This window comes from Rhinolophus hipposideros (assembly GCF_964194185.1).
Source record: "Rhinolophus hipposideros genome assembly, chromosome: 9".
Taxonomy (NCBI): domain Eukaryota; kingdom Metazoa; phylum Chordata; class Mammalia; order Chiroptera; family Rhinolophidae; genus Rhinolophus; species Rhinolophus hipposideros.
This window is the reverse complement of record NC_138055.1, coordinates 44,646,930-44,672,840: the sequence shown is the minus strand read 5'-3', so window position 1 is coordinate 44,672,840 and position 25,911 is coordinate 44,646,930. Positions and strand designations below refer to the sequence as shown.

Here is a 25,911-nt window from a genome sequence, read left to right as displayed (position 1 = left end):
GCGATAAACCTGTGTTTATTGACTTTAGATCAGGGTTATTGAAAGTTTAACCCTTGATAACTTGTTCAATGTCATAAATCCTTGTTTTAATATCAGTATCCATATTGATGACTATCTCTTGTTATTGGAAAAGAAAAAAAATCCTGCCTATAGTTTCTGCTTTTGAAGCTGACTTTGTATCCTTCCTGTAACTTTTCATGCCTCTTTTTCTGCATACTTATGAAGTTACACTTTGACCTAGTTTCTTCTTTTTCCTTTTCCTATATTCATGTTTATTTACCTCATTATTTAACTTTGAATATTAAGCAGAAATATTTTTCTCTCTGCTTCCTTGCAAATACTCTCTCTCTCTCTCTCTCTCTCTCTCTCTCTCTCTCTCTCTCTCTCTCTCTCTCTCTCTCTCTCTCTCTTTCAGATGTTCACTTCTCAACGAAGATTTTCCCATCCACAGATCAGCAGTAAATCTTGATCACTGTGAGCAACCATGGAAATGCCATTTAACTAGTTTAGGGGTAGATTTGTGACACAGTTCTGGACAGTATGGGAAAGATTTCCTGAGGGGCTTCTGGGAAAGGTCCTTCATTTTAAAATAGAATTTCAAAAGACACTGACACCCTTCTTCCTTAGTATTGGGTCTGCATGCAGTAGTTCCTAGCATTGCTGCAGTCATCTTGTAACAATGGAGATGATAAGCCTAAGAATAAAGCCAATTCTGAGGCCTCCCAAGTACAGAAAGGGGGTAAAAAATGGTCCTTGAATGAATTTTTGAAACACTGATTTCACTAAGTCCTAAAGGCCACCTATCTCTGAAACAATTTTGAGTTGAGGGTTTGTTATTGATAGCAAAAAATATTCTAATAGATACAAATTCTCTGGTCCGCTATTTAAATTGTTCTTTACTTAGAAGTAATGAATCCTTGTTTTCCTTGATCTCTATTATATTAACCATATAATTTGCCAGCTTTAGGCAGCACCAACAACCATCTGCTATCTCTATTTCTGTATCATGGCTGGCATGGGTTGCAGATAGTTATATAATTATGCTAACTGGTTCTCTGACAAGTTTCTTATCTGACCTCCGCTGGTTTCTCACTTTACTAGATGACTCTTTTTTATTTCTTTTTAAAAATCCATCTCCACTTGGCTGTCACCTGGATGGACATAGCATAGCTGAACATGTCAGAATTTAAACTCCTAACTTATTTTCTCCAATCACCTATTTTTAGTAGATGATTCTGTTAAAAGTATTTATGCTGACTATTTAACTAGATGATTCTGTTGGTCAATCTAAATTCTTAGAGTTATGCCAAATCATCTTTCATACTCCTTATCAAATCATTACAAAACACTGTCAAATCTTCTTCCAAAATTTTCAGTCAAAAGAATTCTGACTAAAACTACTTACTTCCACTGCGACCACACTAGGCAACATAGACTTCCTCTCTTGCTTGGACTATTACTTCTGGCTTCCTACTGTCCTCCCTGTTCCCAGAGTTTCACAGATTTTTTTGTACCATTCATGAAATTTCTATTTCCTTCCAAAGAATAGCTAGAAAGAGACTTGTAAAATATAAACCTGATCATGTCACTTCTTTTCTTAAAATACTTCAATTGCCTCTCATCATATTTAGAGTGAAATCCAAAGTCCTTAAATAGGAGGACCTGTAAACCTTGTCATAATTCATGTGCCATCTATCTCTCCAGCCTCATTGTGTCCACTGTCCCCATGGCTCGCTCTGCCCTTGTCACACTCTTCTCCTGGCTGTTTCTTGAACATCTAAACATACTTCTAGTGCAAGGCTTTCATAAGGTTCTAATAGGAATACTTGTCCTTTCAGATGACTGCATAGATCATTCCCTCACTTCATTGATTCCCTTTTCCAGTTATTTATCAGAGCAGGCTTTTCCTGCTGCGCTTTAATTAACAAAGTTTAATTAATTAATTAATTAATTAACTTATTTATTTATTTATTTATGAATAGCAAAATGCTATTTTTAAAAAACTGTTCAATGATAAAATGTGGGTATTGCTGTTTGGATAGCAACTTGGCAATTGTCAAGTATTTGCGAAATCTTTGAAACGTCCTGCCTAGTATTTCCACTTCTAGGAGTCTTTTCTAAGAAAAATAAAATTGGAAATTCAGAAAAAAGATCTACATACAACGCTGTCTGTTATGATGTTATCATAATACTGAAAAAGAAAATATGGGGAGGAACTAAAAACTGTAGCCACATTGTTACATGTGAGTGTTGGAGATTAAGTGATATAATTATTTTCTATATGTTGGGTAAATCTCTGTTTTAGTAGTTTCATAATACAGTTTCAATACCTACAGGTATCTTGTCCTATAATTTTAATGGTGTTTCTAATAATATGAATTTCTATGTCATGAAATAAATTTAGAGGTTAAAAGCCATTTATTTTCTTTCATTTCATTTAACATCTCCTAAAATATCCATGTTTAGCTGGGTTCTTGTCAGTTTTGATGTAAACCTACTTATTTTTGGAGAAAATGTGCTGTATTTTCTTTTGGAATTTTAGCATCATTCCTCTTGCTTTCTATTCTCTCCTTTCTATCTCTGGGGTAAAATTGTGAAAACTACATTTCCTAGACTCTCTCGTCACTGAGAGGAACTAGGAGGAAAACTCGAAGGTCACAGAAAAGCAGAAGCCACCACTGCTCTGGCAGTGGTGGGCAGGACCATGGGCCTCAGCGGGTGTCCAAGGTAAGGCAGTGCCATGGCCCTTGAAGGTTCTCCTGTGGGTCCCCCACTTTAATGCTATAGGGAGATGGACCACCGGTGGTGGTTCCTTTTAATGACATCTTTTTTGCTTTTCTCAAAAGCAGAAATAATTCACTCTCATAGCTCTTACAAAAAGGTTTTCTTTTAAGAATTTAATTCAATACTTGATAGATAAAAATATCTAAAGATGTTTCATTTTTCCTAAAAGACACATCATCTTTCACTGATAGAAGAGAGAAGACACTTTATAGCAATCTATGGCTTGATCCTGTGAGCTTGATTTCATTGAAAACTAGTTCAATCATTATAGAATTGACCAGAGATCAGTGATCTTAAGGAAGGGTATTAACAAGTCTAAGGGCTCTTGTATAATGATGAATTCCTCCCCATTACAGACAGTGTTTGAACTGTGGTTCAGAGAACATAAGCCATAGATTTCCTACAGGGGGTTCCAATGCTTGGGAAGGGGCCAAATATGATGATGGAGACATTTTCCTCCAGCAAGTTTATGAATCTGTTTTCTCCATATTTTTATTACTAACTCTTATGTTTTTCTACCTGAAAAGTTTTATAAGAAACATTCTAAAATGTTCATTTTCCCGTCTGGGATGTATATAATGTCTCCATATACATCTTTTAATAATTTATCCTGGAAAAGATCTTGTAATTTGCTTTGTGTCTCAGAGAAATAAGAAACTTAAATTATCCTATAAGTTGATTCTTTCTGAAAGAGACATCTGCCTGTTCTGATTGGGTCTCAGACCTGCTCACTTCTCACCAGCTATACTGACTCCCCTTTTTGTTCCATTTCAATGTATTTTCTATACTACAGAAAACATGATCTTAATTCAGATTGCATCACTCATCTCCTGAAAGCACATCTGTGTTTTGCATTGAACGTAGAATAGAGTACAAACTTCTCACAAAAGCCTTTAAAGATGGGGTGAGGGAGAGAGTTAGAATGAGAGCAGAATGATATGAGTCTGAGATATAATCCAGGCCAGGCCATTCATGGCTTTTGCTCTTTTCATCTCTTCAACTCATATCACACCACTACACGCCAAGCGCACTGGCCTCCTTTCAGCTTCTTGAGCACGACAAGTTCTTTTCTGCCATTCCACCTGTACCTAGGACTCTTACCCTCTTGTGGTATGGCTAGTTCCTTTCCTTTAGGTTTCAGGCTAAGCATCACCGAAGTAGAGAAGTTGACCTGATCACCCTATTCCAGTAAGTTCTACTGCTTTTATTCTCTATGTTAGCCACTGATTTTTTTTTATAAGCCTTAATAAGCCTGTATATAAATACATTTTTATTATTTGGTGCTAGTTCTATATTTTCCTGATATTCACTAGAATCCAAGCTTCAGAAGTGCTTGCCAATTATTGTAACCAATAAACTAGCAGAATGCCTGCCATTTTGTAGGTGTGTAGTAGATGTTTATTGAATGAATTAATTTTATGGAGAGCAAACGTATTATAAAAATATGTAATTTTTTAAAGAGTAAGTTTTAGCTAACAGAGGATAAAAACTATTTGCACGTTATAATACTAAAGTATAGCTCCAGAGACTGACTATATTTCATAAACCAAAACTATTTTGGTAGTAAGTGAATCTGGGATGATTATCTTTAATTTCTCTTTCTATTCTTATGATAATGTATTCCACTGAGGAATTTTCCAACCAAATTATGTCTGAGTCTAAATAAATGAACACAAAATAATATGTTGGGACTGTTGTATGAACTTACTTATAGCTGAAAAGAAACCTTGAGGAAGACTTAGGAAAACCCCAGTTAGTTTAGATGCAAAGATGTTATCTATGGCTTGAAGTGGTAAAATCTGCTTCTAGAACTAGCGCTCAAAGCTTCTAAAAGATAAATAAGCCTGGGAATTCCCTGTAAGCTCAACTCCTGGAGTAAACATGGGTCATTCATAGAATTACATTAACAATGATCAGGGCAGTGAGTCAAATTTAGAGATGTACAAAATATTACTTTTATTAGATATTTCTTCTCTGTTTTCATGCTTATTACAAAACTAAGAGTATTAAGTACAGCCATGTATTGGAAAATGATTTCAGTGGATAGTCATGATTCAAGGTTAATGAAAAGAATAGATATGTTAGAGGTAATTTTAAATGTAAGCTATTTGTCAGCCTAGAATATATAGGATGGATTCATCCACTTAAACTCTCAAATCGATTTTACACAACATATAGTAAAGGAAAACAAAATGTCTATTTATTTCAAATGGTTGGAGAGATAGCCTTCCCTTAGTGATAATTTTTGTGCCATTGTCACAAGATGAATTTTTAAAATTATGATGATGTTCTTATGAGAATGGCATTCGACTGTCATATAATACACCATTTCAAATATTCAGGTTAGTATTTAATTTATTCATGGCAATCTATTTTTCCCAAATGATAAATGATACTTACAAAGTTGCAGATATGGAAATCACTGAATTATATAGCATCCTGTCACTAAAGAAGGCAGGATAAAGTAAACCTAAGAGCGCTATGTATATTATTACCCTCTCTGTATATACATAGAATATTATACAAGATTAGAAGCTCCAAAAACCAATATTGGTTTTTAAAAATTCTCACAGAGGATTTATTTGCAAAGTTGATTATGTTAACATCACATTTTATTCTAATAATGTATGAATTAAATCTAAACATCCCAACTATCCTCTTGTTTCTTTTATACTGTACTTCTTAGGCACTGGAGAGGGGAACACATGAGTAATGGAGTTAAACATCTGAAGGTTTCACCTAAAACATGGTTTCCTAGGCCTTCCTCTTCTGCCACTGGACAGAACAGGACAATGTAGAAAGAAAAAAAATAAATGTGTTTTTCATCAGTGTTTAAGTCAGTGGCTTTGGGTATATATTTTAACTTAATAGCTTGAGTTCCCAAAAATAGTAGGTTAAATGTTTAGATTGCATCATCTGTGGTAACATCAGGATAAATTACAGATTTATTAGAAGACATAAAGTCAACAAAATGAATATATAACAACTTTAAATCAAATGGAAAAGATGCCTTATTCTTGTAGACCTACCCGAGACTTCACCACTGCCCTCTTTCCAGGCCAGACTATCATCATCTTTAATCAGTCTATGATAATAACCTTGTAATTCATCTCCTTAAATCTTACTCCCCTACATATATATTTTCCACAATCATCAACATGATTTTTCAAGAGCAAATATCTGATTACATTACTGCTACTTTAAAGGTTTCAAATGACTATTTCTTGCTCTTAAGAAATCCAGACTCTAAAATGTCCTTAAAAAGTCTTCCTTAATTTGACTGAGATATCTGTAATCTGTTTAAACTAAAAAGAAAAATAAAAGCTCAAAATATGTACATTCGCACATACATAATGAAATACATATTTCTCTATGAATATTTATTTATGACCAAGGTTAATTGTTAATCTATATTCTAAAATGTATAAAATATAATAAGTCAAGTTAGCTTATTAATTTTTTATTCAAAATATTGTGATTACCTTCATATTATTCTTAATTTAGATCACAATGATAAATAAGAACAAAAGAGTCTTAAAAAACAATCTTGAACTTATTAGAGAGAGTATGCTTGTAATGAAACATTTGCAGTGTTACATTTGCCATGATGTGAACTATATAAATATGGGATAATTTATTAAGACAGCCGATAACAGTGTTCAGGTCAGAGAGAAATGGAGTTACAGGTGACTATGTCTAATAAATTTTTTAGAATACCTGTAACACAAAGTTTTAATCTTTGTAAGAATCAACCTTGTCATTAGCCCAAGGCATAATTCCAATCATGTGCCTAAAGGAGAGTGTATCAATATTCGAGACATCTAAACTTTAGTTTAAGTGGCTCAAATTATTCTCTTAACTAAATATTACTCTATACAGAAATCATAACTTCATTAAACAATTATTTGTTAAAACCTTGTTCTGTGGCGGACATGCACCCCAGGTGCTGGTGATTCAAAGGCTGAACAAAGCAGAAAAGAGCTTGCTGCCATGGAACTTACATTCTTCATGAACTTACATTCATGAAGATGGACAATCAACAGTATAAATTAATAAATAAGATAATTTTAAATTGTCATAAACATCATGAAGAAAAAGAACTGTGATATGATATGATAAAAAATCAAAATAGGGGGCTATCTTACATTGCTTGCCATATAAATCTTCCCTGAGGAGGTGACATCTGAGCAGAAACAAAAATAACAAGAATGAACCTGCCATGCCAAGGTACAGAGACTTCCAGGCAGCAGAAAGGACAAGTACAGATGCTTCAAGGAAAGGATAATGTTGGTATGTTCAAGAGAAAGAAGGGGAATGGAGCAAGGGAGAAATCACTTACTTGAGGTAAGCGACTTTGACAGGGCCAGATTATGTAGGCCATGGTAAAGAATTTAGATTTTATTCTATAGGATAACCAAGAGGAAAGTTAATATGACTTGAGTTATGTTTCAAAAGATCCCTCTGGCTGCTGCATAGAGAATGGAGTATAGGAAGTCAAAATTGGAAGCCCAGATAAATTTAGAATTGCAATAGGACCAGTGGGGATGGTTGTGATGTGGGCTTGGAGAGATGTGAAAATATATAAATGGCAGCACATTATAAGTATGCTAACTGTGCCTAATGCATTGTAGGCAATTAATGGATATTTGTTGAACGAATGAATGAATGAATAGATGGATGGCATAATGCATATAAACATTACCATAGCAATGTCTTACATTCCTGGCTACATATTTTAGGTATGAAAACTGAAACAAAGTATTAGAGGTCTTTTAAATATCTCAGAAAGCCTAAAATTTCCATTATGCATTTACATGCTTTCCTCATTACAGATAATTTAAATAATTTGCAAATAAATCCCAACTTAAATCATAAAATTCTGATTTTTATGGTACTATTTACCAAACATCTGACACTTCCTAATGTTAATTCTTCAGTTTCTTTGTACAGTATGGTCAGACTAAGAGATAAATAACACACTCTGCATTAATAAGAATATTGCCTTTCAGTTGGCAAAAAAAAAAAAAGAAAGAAAGAAGAAACTATTCTGAGTATGTTTGAGGTTTTTTAAAGAAGCATACTCTGTGTCTTCTACACATGGGCTCTACAACAAGATGTCAGATAATAACCATGGTGTGCTGTAGCTGGTCCATACCACCTCCCGAGAGACAATTGTTAATTTTTTAAGAAATTTATGAGTGAGTTGTTTAAAACACTGTTATTAAAATTGATTGATATATAAATATAAATATATATATATATATATATATAAACTTATTAGTTAAATTAAAAAGTTTTAAATAAAGACAGCAAACACTCAGACTCATCACTTAATTATTTTACCACGTTTAATGTCATCAATGCTTTTGAGGTTACTCTTATTGCATCTGTATGGTGACGATACTACATAATGTATGCTACTGAGTACAGGTATCTCTTCCCCGCTCCACATGCAGAAACTTCATGTGGAAACTTGAAATCTATCATGATGAAAATATTCACATCACAGAAATTTGCAAACACTACAATCCAGGGATTTCTCCCATCCATGGGGAGTCAGTTAACATTTATCAGCACACCACTAGTTATAACTATAACGATGATATTGTAATTGCTAAAGCATCTCTAGCTATCAACTTCTGTCATTTAAATCCCATAAGCTAAATTCTCCTTCACATGAGGAATAACTAAGGGGTAAGGAAATGAAGAGGACAACAGTCTGCTATGGCTGGCTTCTAGACAGGAAAGATCAGTGTTCGAAAATAATTTACCCAGGTCTTTCGGGTCCATATTTCCTTCTGATTTCCTTTTGTAAAACAGCCCTGCTAAGTGTGAAAATGTTGATGGTGTGTTATCAAAGTACAGAATTTAGAAAATGCTGCAACTCTAAACAGATGCCATTTTCTCCTTTCAAATTAGTAACGAGTAAAATAGAGAGACTAATATTACAGTGGTGCTGTGGGAAATGCACTCATATAAAACGATAATAGAAACGTAAATTGATAAATATTTTAAAAGAAATTTGGCAACATAAAAGTAAAACATTATCTCATTTGAATTTAACTTGCAGAAAGATTAATTTATAGAAATGCATTCAAAACAGTATTACGATAAGAAAAAATGGAATCGGTAGATAAACTTTGTACATTTGTCTGAGAGAATATTATGTACAATTTTAAATGAAACTTAAAAAAATTTAATGACATGATTGGGGAATATTCATGTAACACAATTGATAAAAATAGGATATAACATGATATATTTAATAGAAACTAAAACATGAACTTATATATGCATATAGAGTAACTAGAAGTAAATTCCACTGAACATTAATAGTAGTTAATTTAAGTGTTGGAATATAATGGATTATTTTTTTTCTTCCAGACTTTTGTATTTTCAAAATTTCTAAAACAGCATAATATCTAACCTAAAAAGGTTTCAATGTGAATAATTTAAATTTATGAGACAGCCTAAAATTTCCATTTGTATTTATATGTGTTCCTTACTATAAATAATTTAAACAATTTGCAAATAAATCCACATTTAAATTTAAAAAAATGTATAATGGTACTATTCACCAAATGTCTAACATTTCCTAATGTTAATTCTATAGTTTCTTTATGCAGTTATGGTCAGACTGAAAAACATGGCATTGTTTTAAGGATATTTTATTAGTTTAATATATATAAATATTCATGAAGTAGGTATAAATCACCATTTTTTATTTCCCAAATCAGTTATTCCCATCATTGCTTTAGCATCTTCTAATATTCAGAAGTCTCTCATAAAATTTTCAAATTAACATAAAATTTAATTCTTTATAATTAAACTATTTCATGCATACAGGGTGAAAAAAAAGAAACTTTAAACCAATGATATAGTTCAACAAATTCAAAACAGGGAAGAAATCACTGCCTCATATATTCGTTTTGAATTAACCAATACTGTGAGAAATAGAGTTTTCAGAGAAAGAACAAAGCTACTGAGATAAAGAAAGGGTGATGGTAAAGGAGCCATCATTTACTGTCTTTCTATTTTATTACTATATTAATATGTGAATTACAAGGAAAAGGGTGCTAGAAGAATATCAATTAAATTTCCTTTTGATATATAAGAAGTTTGGATACTATTACCTAATGGTCTAGTATTATGTGCCATTTTAATGCATTATGGTATTTTCATTATGCTTTGACATCCAGATAATAATCAACAAGTATGTGGTTTGTTGCAAATTTACTTTTGTGACTCATAAGGGAAGAAACATTAAGTTTCAAGGCATCCTTGACATTTCAAGTCTATTTAGCAAAACACTGCTATTGGTACGAATATCAGTTCTACCTTTACTTTTGGGAATCCATGTGGTCTAGGACTTACAAGTATTTAATTGAAATGTGTCATACATGACTGGCTTACCTGAAATTTTGACTTGAGACACCACTCCATCTCCTCCCTCACTGTGTGCACGAACCTCTACAACATACTGTCCATCCCTGGGGATTGGAACTTCTATGGAGTGCTTATGGGTTGAATACAGTTTGCCATCATGCTGGCCATCAGGTCTATAGAGTACCTTAAAAAGTCCCAAAATATGTATACTTAATAAATTGGTAATAATGAGTCAATGTCCTAAAACTAAAACAAGAATATTCTCACATTTTTATTAATAAAATAAATCCTAGATAGCTATGTGTAATACTTGCTGTAAAATTAATATTATTTTTAATACATAGAAATCAATTTCACCTATTTTTTTAGGGTGATCAAAGAGGATGTGCCTTATGCATCTGAATTTTATTTATTTGAGATGAAGTGAAACAGGGAAAAATGTTTTGTTTTGTTTTAATAAATAGTACAAAATGAGGGCTCTTTCAATATATTGTTGTAGTCTAAAAAATTGCCTCACAATTTAATTTTTTATGTTATTCCTAAAATTCAGTATACGATGAAAAATATGATAGGGTGTGATATAGAGAACATACAGAAATGATTTTTTTTCATTTTTGTTCATTTATAGAAAGCAACTCAATACACAAAAAAGTTCACTGTGGGTTGGGTGACACTATTTTAATCACTGTCAAACAACAATGGATTCTGTCTCTGTTCTTTAGGTGCTGGTTATTCTAACAACTCTATACTTTAAAGCAGTTATTCTATCTTGCTTACCTGACGTAGCATTTTCCTAGACTTCACTGAAGATCATTTTTCAGTTAAAAATTTATCATGCACTGTGTCACCTGACTCTGCTACACAGTAAGAACAAGAAGGCTGAATGGGTTTTTCAAAACAGTGAACAGCGGAGTCCAAAAATCAATTACTCTTTATAAGAGTGAGACTTGTGTAAGGAGTAATCTAGTAACCTTTTATCTACCTTATATCCTGTCACAGTAGATTCATTTGATAGTGCGACCACGTGATCCCAGGTAATTATGTAACGTGAACCAGACCTTATGGAGCTGATGATCCTTGGCGGCTGGCTCGGAGCTGTGAAAAGTAATAATACAGGATTGACAATCATCATATCTAACTTCAGTTCCACAAGCTGCATTGCATCAGGGATGGTAATAATGTGACAACAACAGCTAATTTTGATGAGTGCTTTACTATATGCCTGACACTATGCTAAACACTGTATATCCATGGGTGCATATATCCATGGCCTTGTGAGGTAGGTAATGTAACTAACTTTTATTGTCTTCTCACTTGGGTTTCTTTTTGCATGCTTTTGAAACTGCTGCTTTCAAGGTCAAAACTAATGTGGCTTTTTAATTTTTTTTCAAATTTAACATCTTTTCAGTCCTTCACAGAATTGGCCTCCTAATTCCTTCTTGAATCTCATTCTTTTCTTAAATTCATGATCTTTTAACATCTGGGTCTGCCTTCTAACCTCTCTGGCTGCTCTCTCTCATTGCCATGCTTTACTGACTCCATGTTCTCTGCTCAATTTTTACATATTGGAACAATTTAAGATCTAATCCTGAGTCCCCTTCTCTCCTCACTGAATGTTACCTAAATCTTAAATCTGGGCCTATAGATTTAAATACTCACAACTCTATCTCAAGGTCTAGTCTTTCTCTTAACCTCTAGAGACACATGTGTGCGACTGCCTATCTATACTTGAATGTCTGAAAGGCGTCTCCAATATAATAAAATCTTGATGGGACATTTGCTATGTACCCCCAAATATGCTTGTCTGTGAGTCTTTCATCACAACCAAACACCCAATTTTTCAAACAAAAATAAACAAATAAAACTAGCATTGTTTTTCATCCCATTCATTTCCAACATCCAAATATCAGTAAGTTGTCAATTCTGCTTGCAAAGAATCTTTCACTTCTATTATCACTGAATTCTAACCAGTACCATTTATTTCCCCAACTATTAAAATAGCTTCGTAATTGGCTATTCTGCTTACACTCTTACCCATCATTATCTATTTTCCATCTAGAAGCCAGAGTGATTTTTTCAAAACATAAATTAGATAATGCTCTCTTCCCTAAAATCTTCTGATGGCTTCTTATTATACTTATAACTCAAACTATGATTTATAAGGGCCGTTATACTTAGATGCCAGCACACTTCACCTCCTCAACTCAGAACCTATGTTCTGGCCCCAATGGATTTTCTATACTTAAAGCATATCAAACTCTTGCCACCTAAAAGCTTTTCACTAGTTATTTTCTTTGCCTGCAACAATCTTTCTCCACGCCCAGCCCCAGTCATTTGATAGTGGGTCCTTCTTATTACTCATATCCTAGTTCAAATGGCGTCTTCTCAAAGAGGCCATTCTTGATCACCCAGTTGGAATTTGGCTCTTGACCAAGTCACTTTCCATTTTAGCATCTGTGTATTCACTTTATTGCCCTATCATCTGATAATATCATATTTATTTGGTTTTATTTTATTTATCTATTTTCTCTCTCCTTCCATTAGTTTGTAAACCTTGTGAGAAAAGGATGTGGGTCTGACCTTCTATATCCTCAACACCTGGAGCAATGCTGGGCACTTAGCATAGTTTAAATGAATAAATAAATGGAAGAAAGAACAAAGGAATGAAGCCTTTCACAAATTAGAAAACTGAGATTTAAAGATGTGAGGTAATTTGTCTATTGTCACACATTTCATAAGTGGCAGAAACAGATTTGACCCCATGTAGGATACCAAAGCCTGCCTTTTACCACCATGTTCTGTTAGAAGTTTCTTTTTCTCCAAGTGAATTACATATATCTTTAAGCCCTAATGGTAATCATATCTTCAAACTATTGTAAAACTCCCTCGAGTCCTGAATATAAATTTTCCTTTTTTATATATAAAACTTGATTCAAGAAAGAGATCTCAAAGTAAAGCCAGATAGATGAGGATGACCATAAATCTGAGCAGGGTGGGTGGTCTTATTATATGAACAAAGAACATGTGGTGATAGAGGGTAAATGTAGTGCTACAGCAGTTAACTTGCATTTGCGTTGTGCAGTGACGAAAGTTTGTAAATCGAAGCATAAAAAAGTAAGCAGAATTTTATTTTCATCATGCTGCCAATGCATTTCTATGAAAAGAAAGTAAAATGATAAAATGAATACAAATTAATTATGTAATGGTGCAAAATTTTGAGGGGAGTCTTTACAAACGGAGATTCTGTACTTTCATTGCTTAAAGAGAGCATTAAAGGTATAAAGGCATTACACATTTTTTCATCATCTACATTAACTAATAATGTTTCTTTTTTTTAAAATTGTGTGATTGTATTGGAAAGAATTGAAAACCAAATGTGCTAAGACCGCTAAGTAGTAAATTTTTCTCAAATATACCTTCATTATGAAAAAATCGATTGGTAGTTTTTGACAGTGTTTAAAATGCAAATGTTGAGACTCACGTGCTTTTCTGGTGAAGGTCTCAGTCATCTCACTGGGAGGTCCACAGCCTGCGCTATTGCAGGCTCTGACTTCCACAAAGTACTGGGTGTCGGGCAGAAGGTTCTCGAGCTTGGCCGAGTACTCTTGGCTGTTGACCTGAACTCTGTGTGCAGCGGCTTCTTTGTCATGGACGGACCAGTACCGAATCTGCAAACATTCAAGTTGGGTAATATTTTGTTATGACTCAGACATTTCAGTTGTGAAAAGTTCTTTTTAACTGACTCTGTCACCATTGATGTTGACTGAGCATTATATTCTCAAATATGTCTTAATGTTACTTATACTTCTATCAGTCTTAGACTATCACAAAGTGTACAATGCAGACGTGATTAAAGCTGTCAAAGGCAAATCAAAGGCCCGCACGATTGCCTTTAATAGTCTTAACACTGACAAAGAGAAAGGAAAACCAAAAACCTTTCATAAGATTTACCTTCGAAATGTAGAACTGCTGTCTTGAAGTATTTGACACACTTTTTATCATTTTTCTGCTTTATTGGTATTTACATGATTTCAAATTTGTTATGAGCCATTGATAGGCAGTTTGACAGGATTACCTACAATCCTGCTTGGCAAAAATCTTCATCATGTGGCCTAGGAACAGACAGTGTGATAACTTTCTGCTATCTCACTTCAGAAACGTGTGTGTATTATTCACTTAGAAACTATATCTAGCCTTACAAGGCTAGATATCAAGGAAAGATTACACTTACTAAATTGATTAGTTGTAGAAATTATTTACCTTTAAAATAAATTTTAAAAAATTCTATCCATATAGTAATTAGAAATGATTACGTTTAGTAATGACAGACTTCCTTGTCTCTTAAAGTAAAAGCTAGGAATTATAATTTTTATTCTTCAAGTAAAGCTGTTTCTAAGGTGTAAGTAAAAGGAAACAATTGTTTATAAGTATGCTGGCATTTTATAGATTTTTTAAATGCCCTCTGTATAAAATAAAAATGGATTTAATTTCATAATTAACCAAAGTGCCTTACAAATAACGTCTAACATTTACAGAATCCTGAACTTTCCTTTACTTTTGAAAAGTTTTATGAACTTTTCGTAAGACACATATGAAACCATGATAAAATGGAACTGGATGGCTCAAATACACTTGGTAACAAAGTAAGGTTTATGTGTAGAATGAGCACATTTCAGAACAAAGACTAGTTATTAATTGCTTTTTGGTTTCCTTTACAATATTTCTATTTTATTTGTGCTCATTTTTTTCTGATAATGATATATCCTCATGGTTTTGATAGAATCTCTTTGCTATTTAGTCATCTGACCAGAAAGATGGTCTCAGAGCCAAGGAAATAGAATTGCATCAGGTGGCTCCAAATGCAGAACTCAGCAGAGAAAAGACTTTCTAAGGATGGGGCCCTCCTAGAGAAAGCATGAGTTTTCTGGTGCTGGAAGTGCTCAGGCAGTGACTAATTCACCTGAGGTGGAAGATGGCCTACATTTTAACAGGCATTCGAATTAGGTGATATGTAAGGCCTTTTGTACTACTTGATTAAAGAGAAATAAAATAAACATTTAAAGTCTAATAAAATGCCAGACACTTTATTAGGATCATCCAAATACATTATCTTCTCAACAAAACTAGAATGGTTGTGTTCATTCTGTTTTCTAGTAATCAAAACTGAAATCCATAGGGTGCATGCATTTTTAAATGCATACTTGTTGACTGAATATATACCACATTTTAAATGTTCATTCTATTATAAAAACTTTTCTATCCAGTTTAAGAGGAGAAGCTTCTAAACTAGATTAATTTAATAAAAGCCATTTCTAAAAAATACTATGCACTAAAATGGGGAATTATAGTGATAAAATATTTCTACCATCTTACTCACAATTCCACGATGCATTTTGACAATACAAAAGGAAAGAACACAGTTCTCATTAATTTACTTTGCACCTATATCCTAAAAGACCAGTGACTTTAGTCATCTGACTCTGTTACAGAGTCTCCATTTAAATTCACAAGAAATTAAAGCAGTGACTTAGCTATGCTTTGCCCAGTAACTAGGTAGCAGAGTTTATTGAGTATGTCAACTAGTCCTGGATTTCCTTATTTTAGAATATGAGAGTTGAACGACATTTTCATAGTACATTAAACCTTTACAAATGAAAGCATCTTATACAAAATGATTTTGTTGAATAATCAGTCTCTCCTTAACTTAAAAGATGTTTACATATGATTTAACGTTTTCAAAGAATCTTGAAATAAACAGTGGATGGATGCATGTAAAATATGGTATGGTCCTTTTTATCTGAACTAGCCACTGGCCGTGTACTTAGAGTTCATTTCCAGACAGATGATACGTTTGAGCTAGCGCGCCTTGAGCCTCTCATTGAGTTTCCCACTGTGGTGAAGCACCAACATTAATTGCTTGAGAAAACAGAGAAAATTGCTTGAAGTGAAGGGTGCAACCTGCAGTCATGGAGAGGAATAAACGTACTGCTTTTGATTAATCACTATGGAGACCAAAAGAGAACCTCCAGGAATTAGTGGAAATAGATTATCACTACCAGGAAAAAAAAAAAAAAAGGAAAAGAAAAGAAATAACAAAAGAAGGTCTCACTTTATGGATAGTAGACCATAAGTTCATTTTTATATACTAGAGCAACAAAATATAATGTATTTATTTCTAGTTATTGCTGTGGCATTTTATAATTTTAACTCTTTCCTTACATGTTTCTAAAATCTCCACAGCATCCTCTGTCTAGTGTTAATTTCTCACAGTGCTTATTAAACAATTATGGAATGGCCTCATTACTTGTCTCTCTCTGCTAATAGTAGGTTATAAACTCTGAGGACAGGTGTTCATTGTGTATTTTTAAACACTGTGCACATAAGATGCATTTGATGTATGGTATTCATTCATTGAACAAATAATTATTGGGTATCCACTTTGTACCAGTTACTATGCTAGATGCTCAGAATGCAGACAAGAACCAAGCAAACATGTTCTTTGCTTTCATAGATCTTACTCAAAAAATAAAGGAAAAAATCAAAATGCTTAGGTTAACATAAAATTACTAATATCTTTGACAGGGAGATCAAAGCGTGTAATTTTGCTTCAAGAAAATTTGGTCCTTATAAAAGTATTCAGAAGCCAAAAAGAAAAGCCTCAGAAAAAGGGTTAACCCATATTTTTAATTAAGAATAACTATACTTTCCATAAACTGATGGGCCACAATAATGCCACTTTTATACAAACATAATAGTTATATCCCTTCCCAGGGAAATATAAGAACTCTGTAAGAAATACAGCCCTTTAATCTCATTTTGTCCAAAGAAGCTTAGAGTTAAAAAAAAAAAAAGAAAGAAAGAAAAGGAAAATGGATGTTACAACTATGGAAGTGTTTGGAGATGTTTAGCACTTTTGAAAATTAGGCTTGCTCCATTTTATTATTTTTATTTCAGTAAACTTTTGTATTAGATTTCAAAGTGATCTCCTTTCAATTCTGAATTTTCTGAAAATAATATCTTGTGACAAGTGAATATTCTTTTGTTAAGGATTTCATATAGTCTTTAGGTAAATATCTAACTATGGTTATTTAAATGAAAAAATAAGGCTAACACAAAAAAACCTCAAATGCTAAAAAGATATTATATAATAACTTTATTTTATCCAGATCCCAGACTATTTCAAGTATCAGTACATTATATGGGCTAGGAATAGCAATAGGTAATATAAATTATTCAAAATCTGTATTCTTGAGCTATTCAAAGCTCCCTTTTATTCCAGCTACCGGTGCAGGAAACGATCAATTCTATGCAGTCTTCAACTAGCTTCCCATAAGTAGTACCAGTTAGCATGTCACAGCAGCTAGGGCTGCTAATGTCTCCCTCCCCGTGTCAGGTCATACTGGATGTTGCTCAACAGTCCATGGAAGTGGAAGGGGAAGGTGATGCCCACGGGGACACCCGTAACCAATGGGGAACAGGAGTAGATGAAAGCTTCCCCTTTCATCCCAGGCAGGACAATTCTGAACCACACTTCTAAAGCTCCTCAAAGATCCCAAGGGATAAAGTACCAGTTGCCCACAGTGGTTTCCAACAGGATAAAACATCTTCTTTTGGGAGTTTCTGCCTTTTCTGTTCACTCTGATTTTTCTTTATATCTGTTCGCTGGGATCATATTTAAACTTAACTGAATCAACAACAGCAATAGCAACAAAACTGCATTTTCTCACACCTGTGTACTTTGGGGAGATCCAGACAAAGAAACCGTTTCCCCGAAAATAAGACCTAGCTGGACAATCAGCTCTAATGCATCTTTTGGAGCAAAAATTCATATAAGACTTGGTCTTTTATATTGTATAAGACCCGGTATTATATTATATTATATCATATTATATAATATTATATTACATTATAAAATTATAAATTATTACATTTATAATTATTTATAATGTACATTTATAATGTACATTATTACATTATAAAAATATTACATTATATTACATTATAAAACTCAATCATTATAAAACCCAAATAAGACCGGGTCTTACATTAATTTTTGCTCCAAATAACGCATTAGAGATGATTGTCCGGCTAGGTCTTATTTTTGGGGAAACACGGTAGATGCCTTCTCCAAAATAAGAAAATGAACCACTTTCTAAATATTAGTTTATGCTCACCATGATAATATACCATTAAAAACATTTGAGTAGACTTCTTAGGATTTATAATATTTTAAGATGATTGTGAAATTGATCATCTGAACTGATCTTTGATTCAGCTGCTAAGATTTTGTATTTGTTACTCCTGATAGCATATTTTGCTGGTTTGCATTAAATCAAGTGAATGTTTTACTTGATGGGTCAGCAAACTAAGTCTTTTGTGGATTCTTAGGCAGGAGCCCAAAGTTCTAACATGTCTGTGATACAAAGCACTTCTTACATTCTTCTAGTTCAGCTACGCTGCAGGAAAACTTACTGAGTATTAAGATTAGAAGTGGGGAGCTCTTTAACTAGGTATGAGAGAAAAAAAATTAGTAAAACTTAAAAATTCCACTGAGATATACTTTAAAACCACAGGGAAGATTTTTTTTTTTCAGTTGCACTGACTATTTGATTTTTTTAAAATTTTTATAAAATTTATTCAAGTGGCATTGATTAAAAATTATTTGGATTTCAAGTGTACAATTCTATAATACATCATTCTTATATTGCATCGTGAGTAGATTTTTTTTCTTTTAAATCCAATTGTCTAAGTTCTCACTTGAAATGTCAGGAAATTAATGTTGAGGTGGGGTCAATCACAAAGGATTTGGGGCTTCTCCAGCTTTTATTTATTTATTACTACTACTACTACTACTACTACTACTACTACTACTACTACTACTACTACTATTATTATTACTAATGTGCTGCTTTTTTTCTCTGTTTCTTTATAAGTTAAACCCAGAGTAAATTTTCATAGGAAGTGCAGTGGGGTGTTTGTTTTCTCCATCATCTGTCTTGTTAAACCATTGCCTTTTTCTATCACATTTTAAAATAGAAAACAATAACCACATTATAGTCAGACAAGTTTTTCCCCCATATAGGGGCATTTTCTTACAGGAAAATAAAAATGTTATAAATTCTCTCTTTTAAGCTTTAATGTTTGCTTCTTTGGTATTCAAGTTTCTGTTGAAAAACTGAAACATTTTTAAGAAAAAAATAATGGAAACTATAATTCGGTGATTTACTTTCAGGATTTGAATCAACTATTCTCTGGAGAGGCAAGATCTAAGTTCAAATCTGGTTATGACAATTATATTACTCAAATGGTTTTAAACCTCAAGTTCTTCATCTTTAAAACAGGGATACCCTAGTTTTGTGTGGATTCAATACAATGAGCTTAATCAAGCATTTAACATAGTAAGGGATCAACAAATGTTATCATTTTCATCATCATTGATATCATCATAATCTTCTTCATCATCACTATTATCATCGTCATCGTCTTCAAATGTCCAACGACACCGAACAGGGAAAAGCATTAACCACTTTTATTTCATTTCTTCAACACAGTAGTCCTATGAGTCAGTGATTACTCTACCAGCTTTACAGGTGAGAAAACTAAGGTTCAGAAAGTTCAAATAAAATTGCTACCAAATTTCTCAGTAATAGAGGTAAGATATCAAACTATGTCTTCTCAACCACAACACTCATAATTTTCTACTTAATGTGAAGTTGCAAAAAGTCAGAAATCTGTGAAACTAAATTCCTTGATGACACACACTTTTCCTTTGAAATTCTCATTTGTGAACATCTTAAGTACTAAAGATTATTTTTTTGCTAACAATTTAATTGAGAATCCTAACTGATATTTTACTTCCCAGTCAAAAAACTCATATTCTGAGTATTGTCTGAATTCATTGATGCCAATGCATGGCTACCACCTCATATTTCCTTTGTACTCTGCCTCTTGAAAGTTGTAAAATAATCAGTGTATAATTCTTAGGCAAAGACAATATATAATTATCTAGCATGTTTTTAAAAAAGTAAAATATACAGTTATCCCTTTGATTCAATGAGTGGATTACACATTAAATAATATTTTTTTCTATTTTTTTGTTACTTAGGAATGAATAATAATATAAAAGAAAAAAAAAGTCCTATGGTTCAAAATATGGCTTTTAAGCTCCAAATATTTTCTCTCAAGTTACCTTTGGACTTTTTTTATTATGAGGGTTTGTAACATATAGTGAATTTCTCCCTCTTTGCCATTTCTTTTGGAATAGCTGTAAATGTAATTGTTGATTTAAGAAATTATGAATATTGGGTCTTCTTAGTCGATGCCTAAACTTCAGCGGAACCCTTGCAAAGATTGTATAAACACACTTAGAGATCTACCCAAATCACAACCAATAGTACCAAAAAATATTTTTCCTGTCAGGTTTCGTATTTAAAACTTAAAAACTTCGGTTGGCTTTGTAGTTACATCTCAGAAACGTGCCTTTGAGAAAGACAGATTATAACACTTTATTTTATCATACTTCAGTATCTCTATCAGCACCCAGCAAATATCTTTTTAGTCTATGTACCCAATACTGTTTTGTCACTAAGAGCAAAGCAGACAAAATCTTGCCTTCGTGGCACAAATATTTCATGGACAGAAGAAGAAGAGGAGCCCAAGACTTGTGAGGGCAAGCTGACTGGGTGGGCAGCTCACTGCCCATATTTTCAGAAAGGTACTCACTGAGTAAAATGAAAAAAAGTAATAATAATCTGTGGTTTGATGTAAAGACTTGAACTTTGAATCAGATCATCTGAGTTTTAGACACTGATCTGATACTTTTCATTAGTGCTAACTGAAGCAAGTCATTTACTTTCTTTGGTATTCATTCGCTCATCTGCAAAGGTGGGATGATGTCAATTTCTCTTAATTTTCACTCTTTGTGATTAAAAATACGGCACAACTTCACTTTTCCTACACAGTCAAATCTAAATTTTGTTAGTATTATATTAAAAACTTCAATTATCATTCTAGCTTCAATTTTCCAAGTAGTACTTCCTTTAACTGAGACAAGTCCTCCCCTTTCCTTATAACTAATTCTTACTGGTCTTTTAAGACTTAACTCAAGGGAAGTTTTCCTTAGGACATTTTGAGTGTTGCCAATTTAATGTCTTCATAGGTAATGTCATGAGACACATATTTGGTATATTTATAATTGTTTCTTTTGGAAGGACTTTTAGAAGTAGAACTACTGAGCCAAAGAGGATGAACTTTACCTATCTATGTATTTATTTCAAATTTATTTGGGTGACAATGGTCAACAGAACAATAATATAATTCTATAATACATCATCTATATATTGCATTATGTGTGAACATTTTGAGGATCCTCTTACAAATTACCAAACTGCTTTCCAAAAAACTTAAAAAATTCACCTCTATGAGCACATTTGTCTCAAAAGATATTGCTTAACCAAAGATGCTATTACCTTAGTTTTTACTTTGACCAATTATTTGTCAACACATATGACTCTACATGTTGGCTACATAAGCCAGTTAGGAACCTGAGCTTTACTCTTAACAAATAGCTTATAAAGGCCCAACACAGAGAATACAGTGTTAGCTGCCACATAAATCAATGGAACATAAAACACTGAAAGATGTAACATATTTGAAAACTAATCCTGATATAGTAATCAATAAATGTATTCAGTTTGATAAAAATTGAACTCACCTGATAGCTTTCCACTATTTTTTCTACAACATGCTTCCAATGAACAGATACCTCAGATGATGATAAGACTTTTATACCTACTTCTGTTGGGGCTTCACTGGGAGCTGAAATGTGATTAAAACATTAAATTCATACATAAAATGACTATAATATAAAATTCAAATAGCACCATTTGTGTATGAATGAATTAAAATTATGTTTTAATATTTTCAAATAGTTTTAATATTTCCAAAATAAAATAAATTCAATCACTGAATTACGTCTTCCTCTACTTTTATAATGTTACTTGCTTTCATTGGTCATCGGTGATAAATGTACACATATATTCATATACATGAATGTTAATATAGACCCACATACATATGTATGTCCACACATACTTTTATAAAACATGAAAGCTTTATGGACAAAACAACATTTTTTTTTAATTTCTCTCAAATAATCAGCCTAAGAAAACCTGTGTATACAGATTAAAATTCATTACATTTAGCTTATCAACTCTACATTATCAAAAATAGGAAATTTGATGTTTATAATAGAACATTATTCATTAAAATGAATTTTCCATTTTCTCATACTTTCTGTTGATATGAGCTAAAGACACATAGCAATTGGGCCTGCTTTCTTTATGTTTAAGCTAAGATTTTTTTTTAAGATCCCTTGAAACAAGTTGTGACATCTACGGCTTCTTGGGCTCAAGAAAGCTTTTATATAAGTCTAATCTTTTAACTGGGCATCAAGTCAAATATGTATCAAAGTGGCCTATGTTCAGTGGGAAAAAAAGTAATTTACATCCCTTATGAAAACTACACAAAGAAACTAAGAAAATCTTTAAGTAAGAGTGATCAATTTTTATTGCGTTTTATTAACAAACTATAATCCTCTTTTACATTAAAAATGCCCTACACATGAACATGGTTCAAATCAAGGTAAACATGCAGCACTATGAATAATTTTTTAGCATTCAAAAAAAAGATGATACAAGTTTTGGCACATGCAGGTTTTATGAGATTTGTGAAATATTTAGGACAGAAATGTAATTTCATACAGATAGCCATGACTAAAGAGATGACAAGCATGGCTATCTGCCTGATTACTTCAGAGTCAAATAAAGCAGTTAAAAAAAATGATATTGGGTGAGAAAATAACTTGTAAAATACTTCATACTTTTATTTTCTCTATGAGATGCACTCATGTTGTTCAAACTGTTAACATTGAGCCATTATGTTTCTGATGAATAAGAACAAGTATAGGAATGTAAGACTTATTACTCAGGACTAAAAAGTCCTGAAATGATTATATATAATTAAATAATTTCTTCTTTTTTAAAACTATATTTAGGTGAGTTAACTTAAATAAGTATGTATGTGGTGTACATACACACACACACACATATAAGATTGACTTTCATGTTTGCATTGGAAGTGAAAATCATTAGATGATTGAACACTTAAATTTTTTGAAAATATGAAAGCTAATAACTCTATGATTGAAGAGTGTGTATGAGTTTTAAGGGATAGCTAAATGTTTATTTTGGAGTAAAAATAATGCTAATTGAGTAAACTAATAGAGTTTTTCCTCTAAGATATCAGAATATCTCACATAGATTTAAATTTTCGAACTCTACCATTTGTGCTTCTCACACATGTGCAAAGAGAATCTTGGCCCAGGACAAATATGTTAAGTCAGAAGGCAATGAAAGCTCTGTTTCTAGCCATTAATTATACAAATAGTGTAAATAAGTACAGAGATATAAGAAATCTTATGTTTTTAATAGGAAAATAATTAAAAAGCATAGTTGCTTAAGTAGGAAATCATAAAAATCAATGCCAATATGTTTAGTTTAAAACTATATATTATTTAGCATAGATGTATAAAGCCTTCTAGGGGCATGCTCAGTTCAGTTAAAGTTTCTAGAAAAACAATTAGAGCCAGTAACTGTATTTTTTTTTTTTTACCTACATCTCCTTCCAAATTTTTCCCTTTCCAAGAAAAATAAAAATTCAACTGGCTTTCTAAATCCCTTTTCATAGAATTATGCCTAGATTCCTTTTAATAAAATTCCAGCACTCTACCATAATGACAAAAAGTTACATAAATGCTACAATTACACAAGTTAGGGTTTTTAAAAAGGGGAATTAAAAAACTAAGTTAAGGAATTTCTAAGTAGCAAATTTTATGAATGCACAGACAGAATGAAGTTTCAATCAAGTATGAAGAATTTCTGACTGCAAAATTGTAACCAAGGGACCAGGAACAGAGGTGCAAACCAATTATTTTAGAGCAGCTATCCTAACTACCATGGACATGAACTAAAGGATGAAAAAGTTTTTGGCAACATTCTTATCATTTAGATGGAGATGCTGACATTTTAATTTGGCTCAAAATAATACTCAATTACTAAATGCGTAATATTATAAAAAGATCTTATAAAGTAAGAAGGCCTGAAAGACAGTAAATGAAGTGCCTACCACAGAGAGCTAGGTTTTTCCTCCCCTTTTTTTTTTTTTTTACCCACCGTCTTGTGCTGAATTAATGACGGCTACGAGGCTGTAAGGTCCATCTCCTTTGTTGTTGAAGGCCTTAACTTTGACTTGAAACGCGGTGGAAGGGCGCATGGACTCATCTTTATGGACATATCGACCAATATCTGGATTAGTAACTGTAACTTTTTTCCATTCTTCCCCATCAAATGGCTTAAATGCCACTATGTAACCAAAATTGTTGCCGTAGTGGTATTCTCTTGACAAAGGCTAAATAGAAATCCAAATATTAAATAGGTTTAAGCAACACATTTAACACATTTAAAATTCAATGCAAATAATACTAATGAAAATGATATACACAGGAGCACATTCTTTAAAAAAAACATACTCTTAGTTTGTAAGTTAGTGCTGACTGAAAATTCCAGGGCAAAACATGCTCAAACATGTGATGACTTCACTTACCAAGTTAGCTATTCCTGGAACATCCCTCTGGGGCTCCTGCTCTCGGCTTTTGTACTTTCAGTCCCTTCTACCTTCTAACTAGGATGCTCTCCCATGTGTGAGAAGGATCTCTCCCTCACTTTCTTGAGGAAAAAAGAAATCACCTACTTGATGTTTTCCCTGGCCCCAGATTGGCCATTTCCAGACTTTCTCCATAATACTCCATATCCCACCTCCCGGCTTTATTTTTCTTCTGTTACACTGTCATGATATACCATATATAATTTACTTATCTAATTTATTGTCTCTCTCAACTACTAGGATATAAGTTTCACGAGGATGAAGTGTTTGTCAGTTTTGATTACTTCTTTAGCCATTATACCTAGAACAAGGCCACAAGTAATATTTATTCAGTGAATGAATACATGAATTTTAGAGTTGAGAGGCATGATAAGAGAGTTATAGAAGACTCTAAGACATCTGTATCATAATCAAAAAATAAAAACTGGTCAGAGGAAAAAAGAGAGAAAGCAAAAGAAAAAGGGCTAATGTTGCTCTTGCCTATAGGAAGCTGGCTTTGGGACCTTGTCTGACTCTAATATTGAAGCAAGTGTTCTGTTTTGCATTATTTTTTCTGAGTTTCTTATTATTACATAGGTCAATTGTCCAATAAAGATGTCTGCATTAGCCCTAACAAGTCATTATTTATAAACACTGACTTAAAGCTCTTTGTAGTAAATACTAATCATTTAGTCATATTTAGCCAATAAGGTAAATGTGCAAATTGTATATTTACTTTTTCACCAGAAATTCCAAGTTAAAGTGTCTTGAGGAAAATCTTGAAGTGAATATGACACAGTTGCTTGAATAGACTTATGTTAAATAGGAATAAATAAAAATGTATAAAGTTCACAGGGCAAAGAAGTTATACTTGGTTGTAGAGTATACAATTGACTCTCAAACAACTTGGGGGTAAAGGGTACCAACCCCTTTGCACAGTCAAAAATCTATATATAACTTTTGACTCCCTCACAACTTAACTACGAATAGACTGCTAATGACTGAAGCCTTAGCAAAAACATAAACTGTCAATTAACATAT

At 32.8% G+C, this 25,911-nt stretch overlaps 1 protein-coding gene across 2 annotated transcripts in view; it reads right to left on the bottom strand.

The window, feature by feature from the left end:
• The window catches only part of CNTN1 (contactin 1), a 292,784-nt gene that overhangs the window by 20,768 nt on the left and 246,105 nt on the right, over positions 1-25,911 (bottom strand). For both annotated transcript variants that reach the window (XM_081058561.1, XM_081058562.1), the window contains 5 exons: positions 24,402-24,636; positions 21,884-21,987; positions 13,652-13,838; positions 11,153-11,265; positions 10,198-10,354 (listed from right to left, as the gene is read on the bottom strand). In XM_081058561.1, the coding sequence (XP_080914687.1) occupies positions 10,198-10,354; positions 11,153-11,265; positions 13,652-13,838; positions 21,884-21,987; positions 24,402-24,636 (796 nt within the window). The remainder of the gene's footprint in view (positions 1-10,197; positions 10,355-11,152; positions 11,266-13,651; positions 13,839-21,883; positions 21,988-24,401; positions 24,637-25,911) is intronic.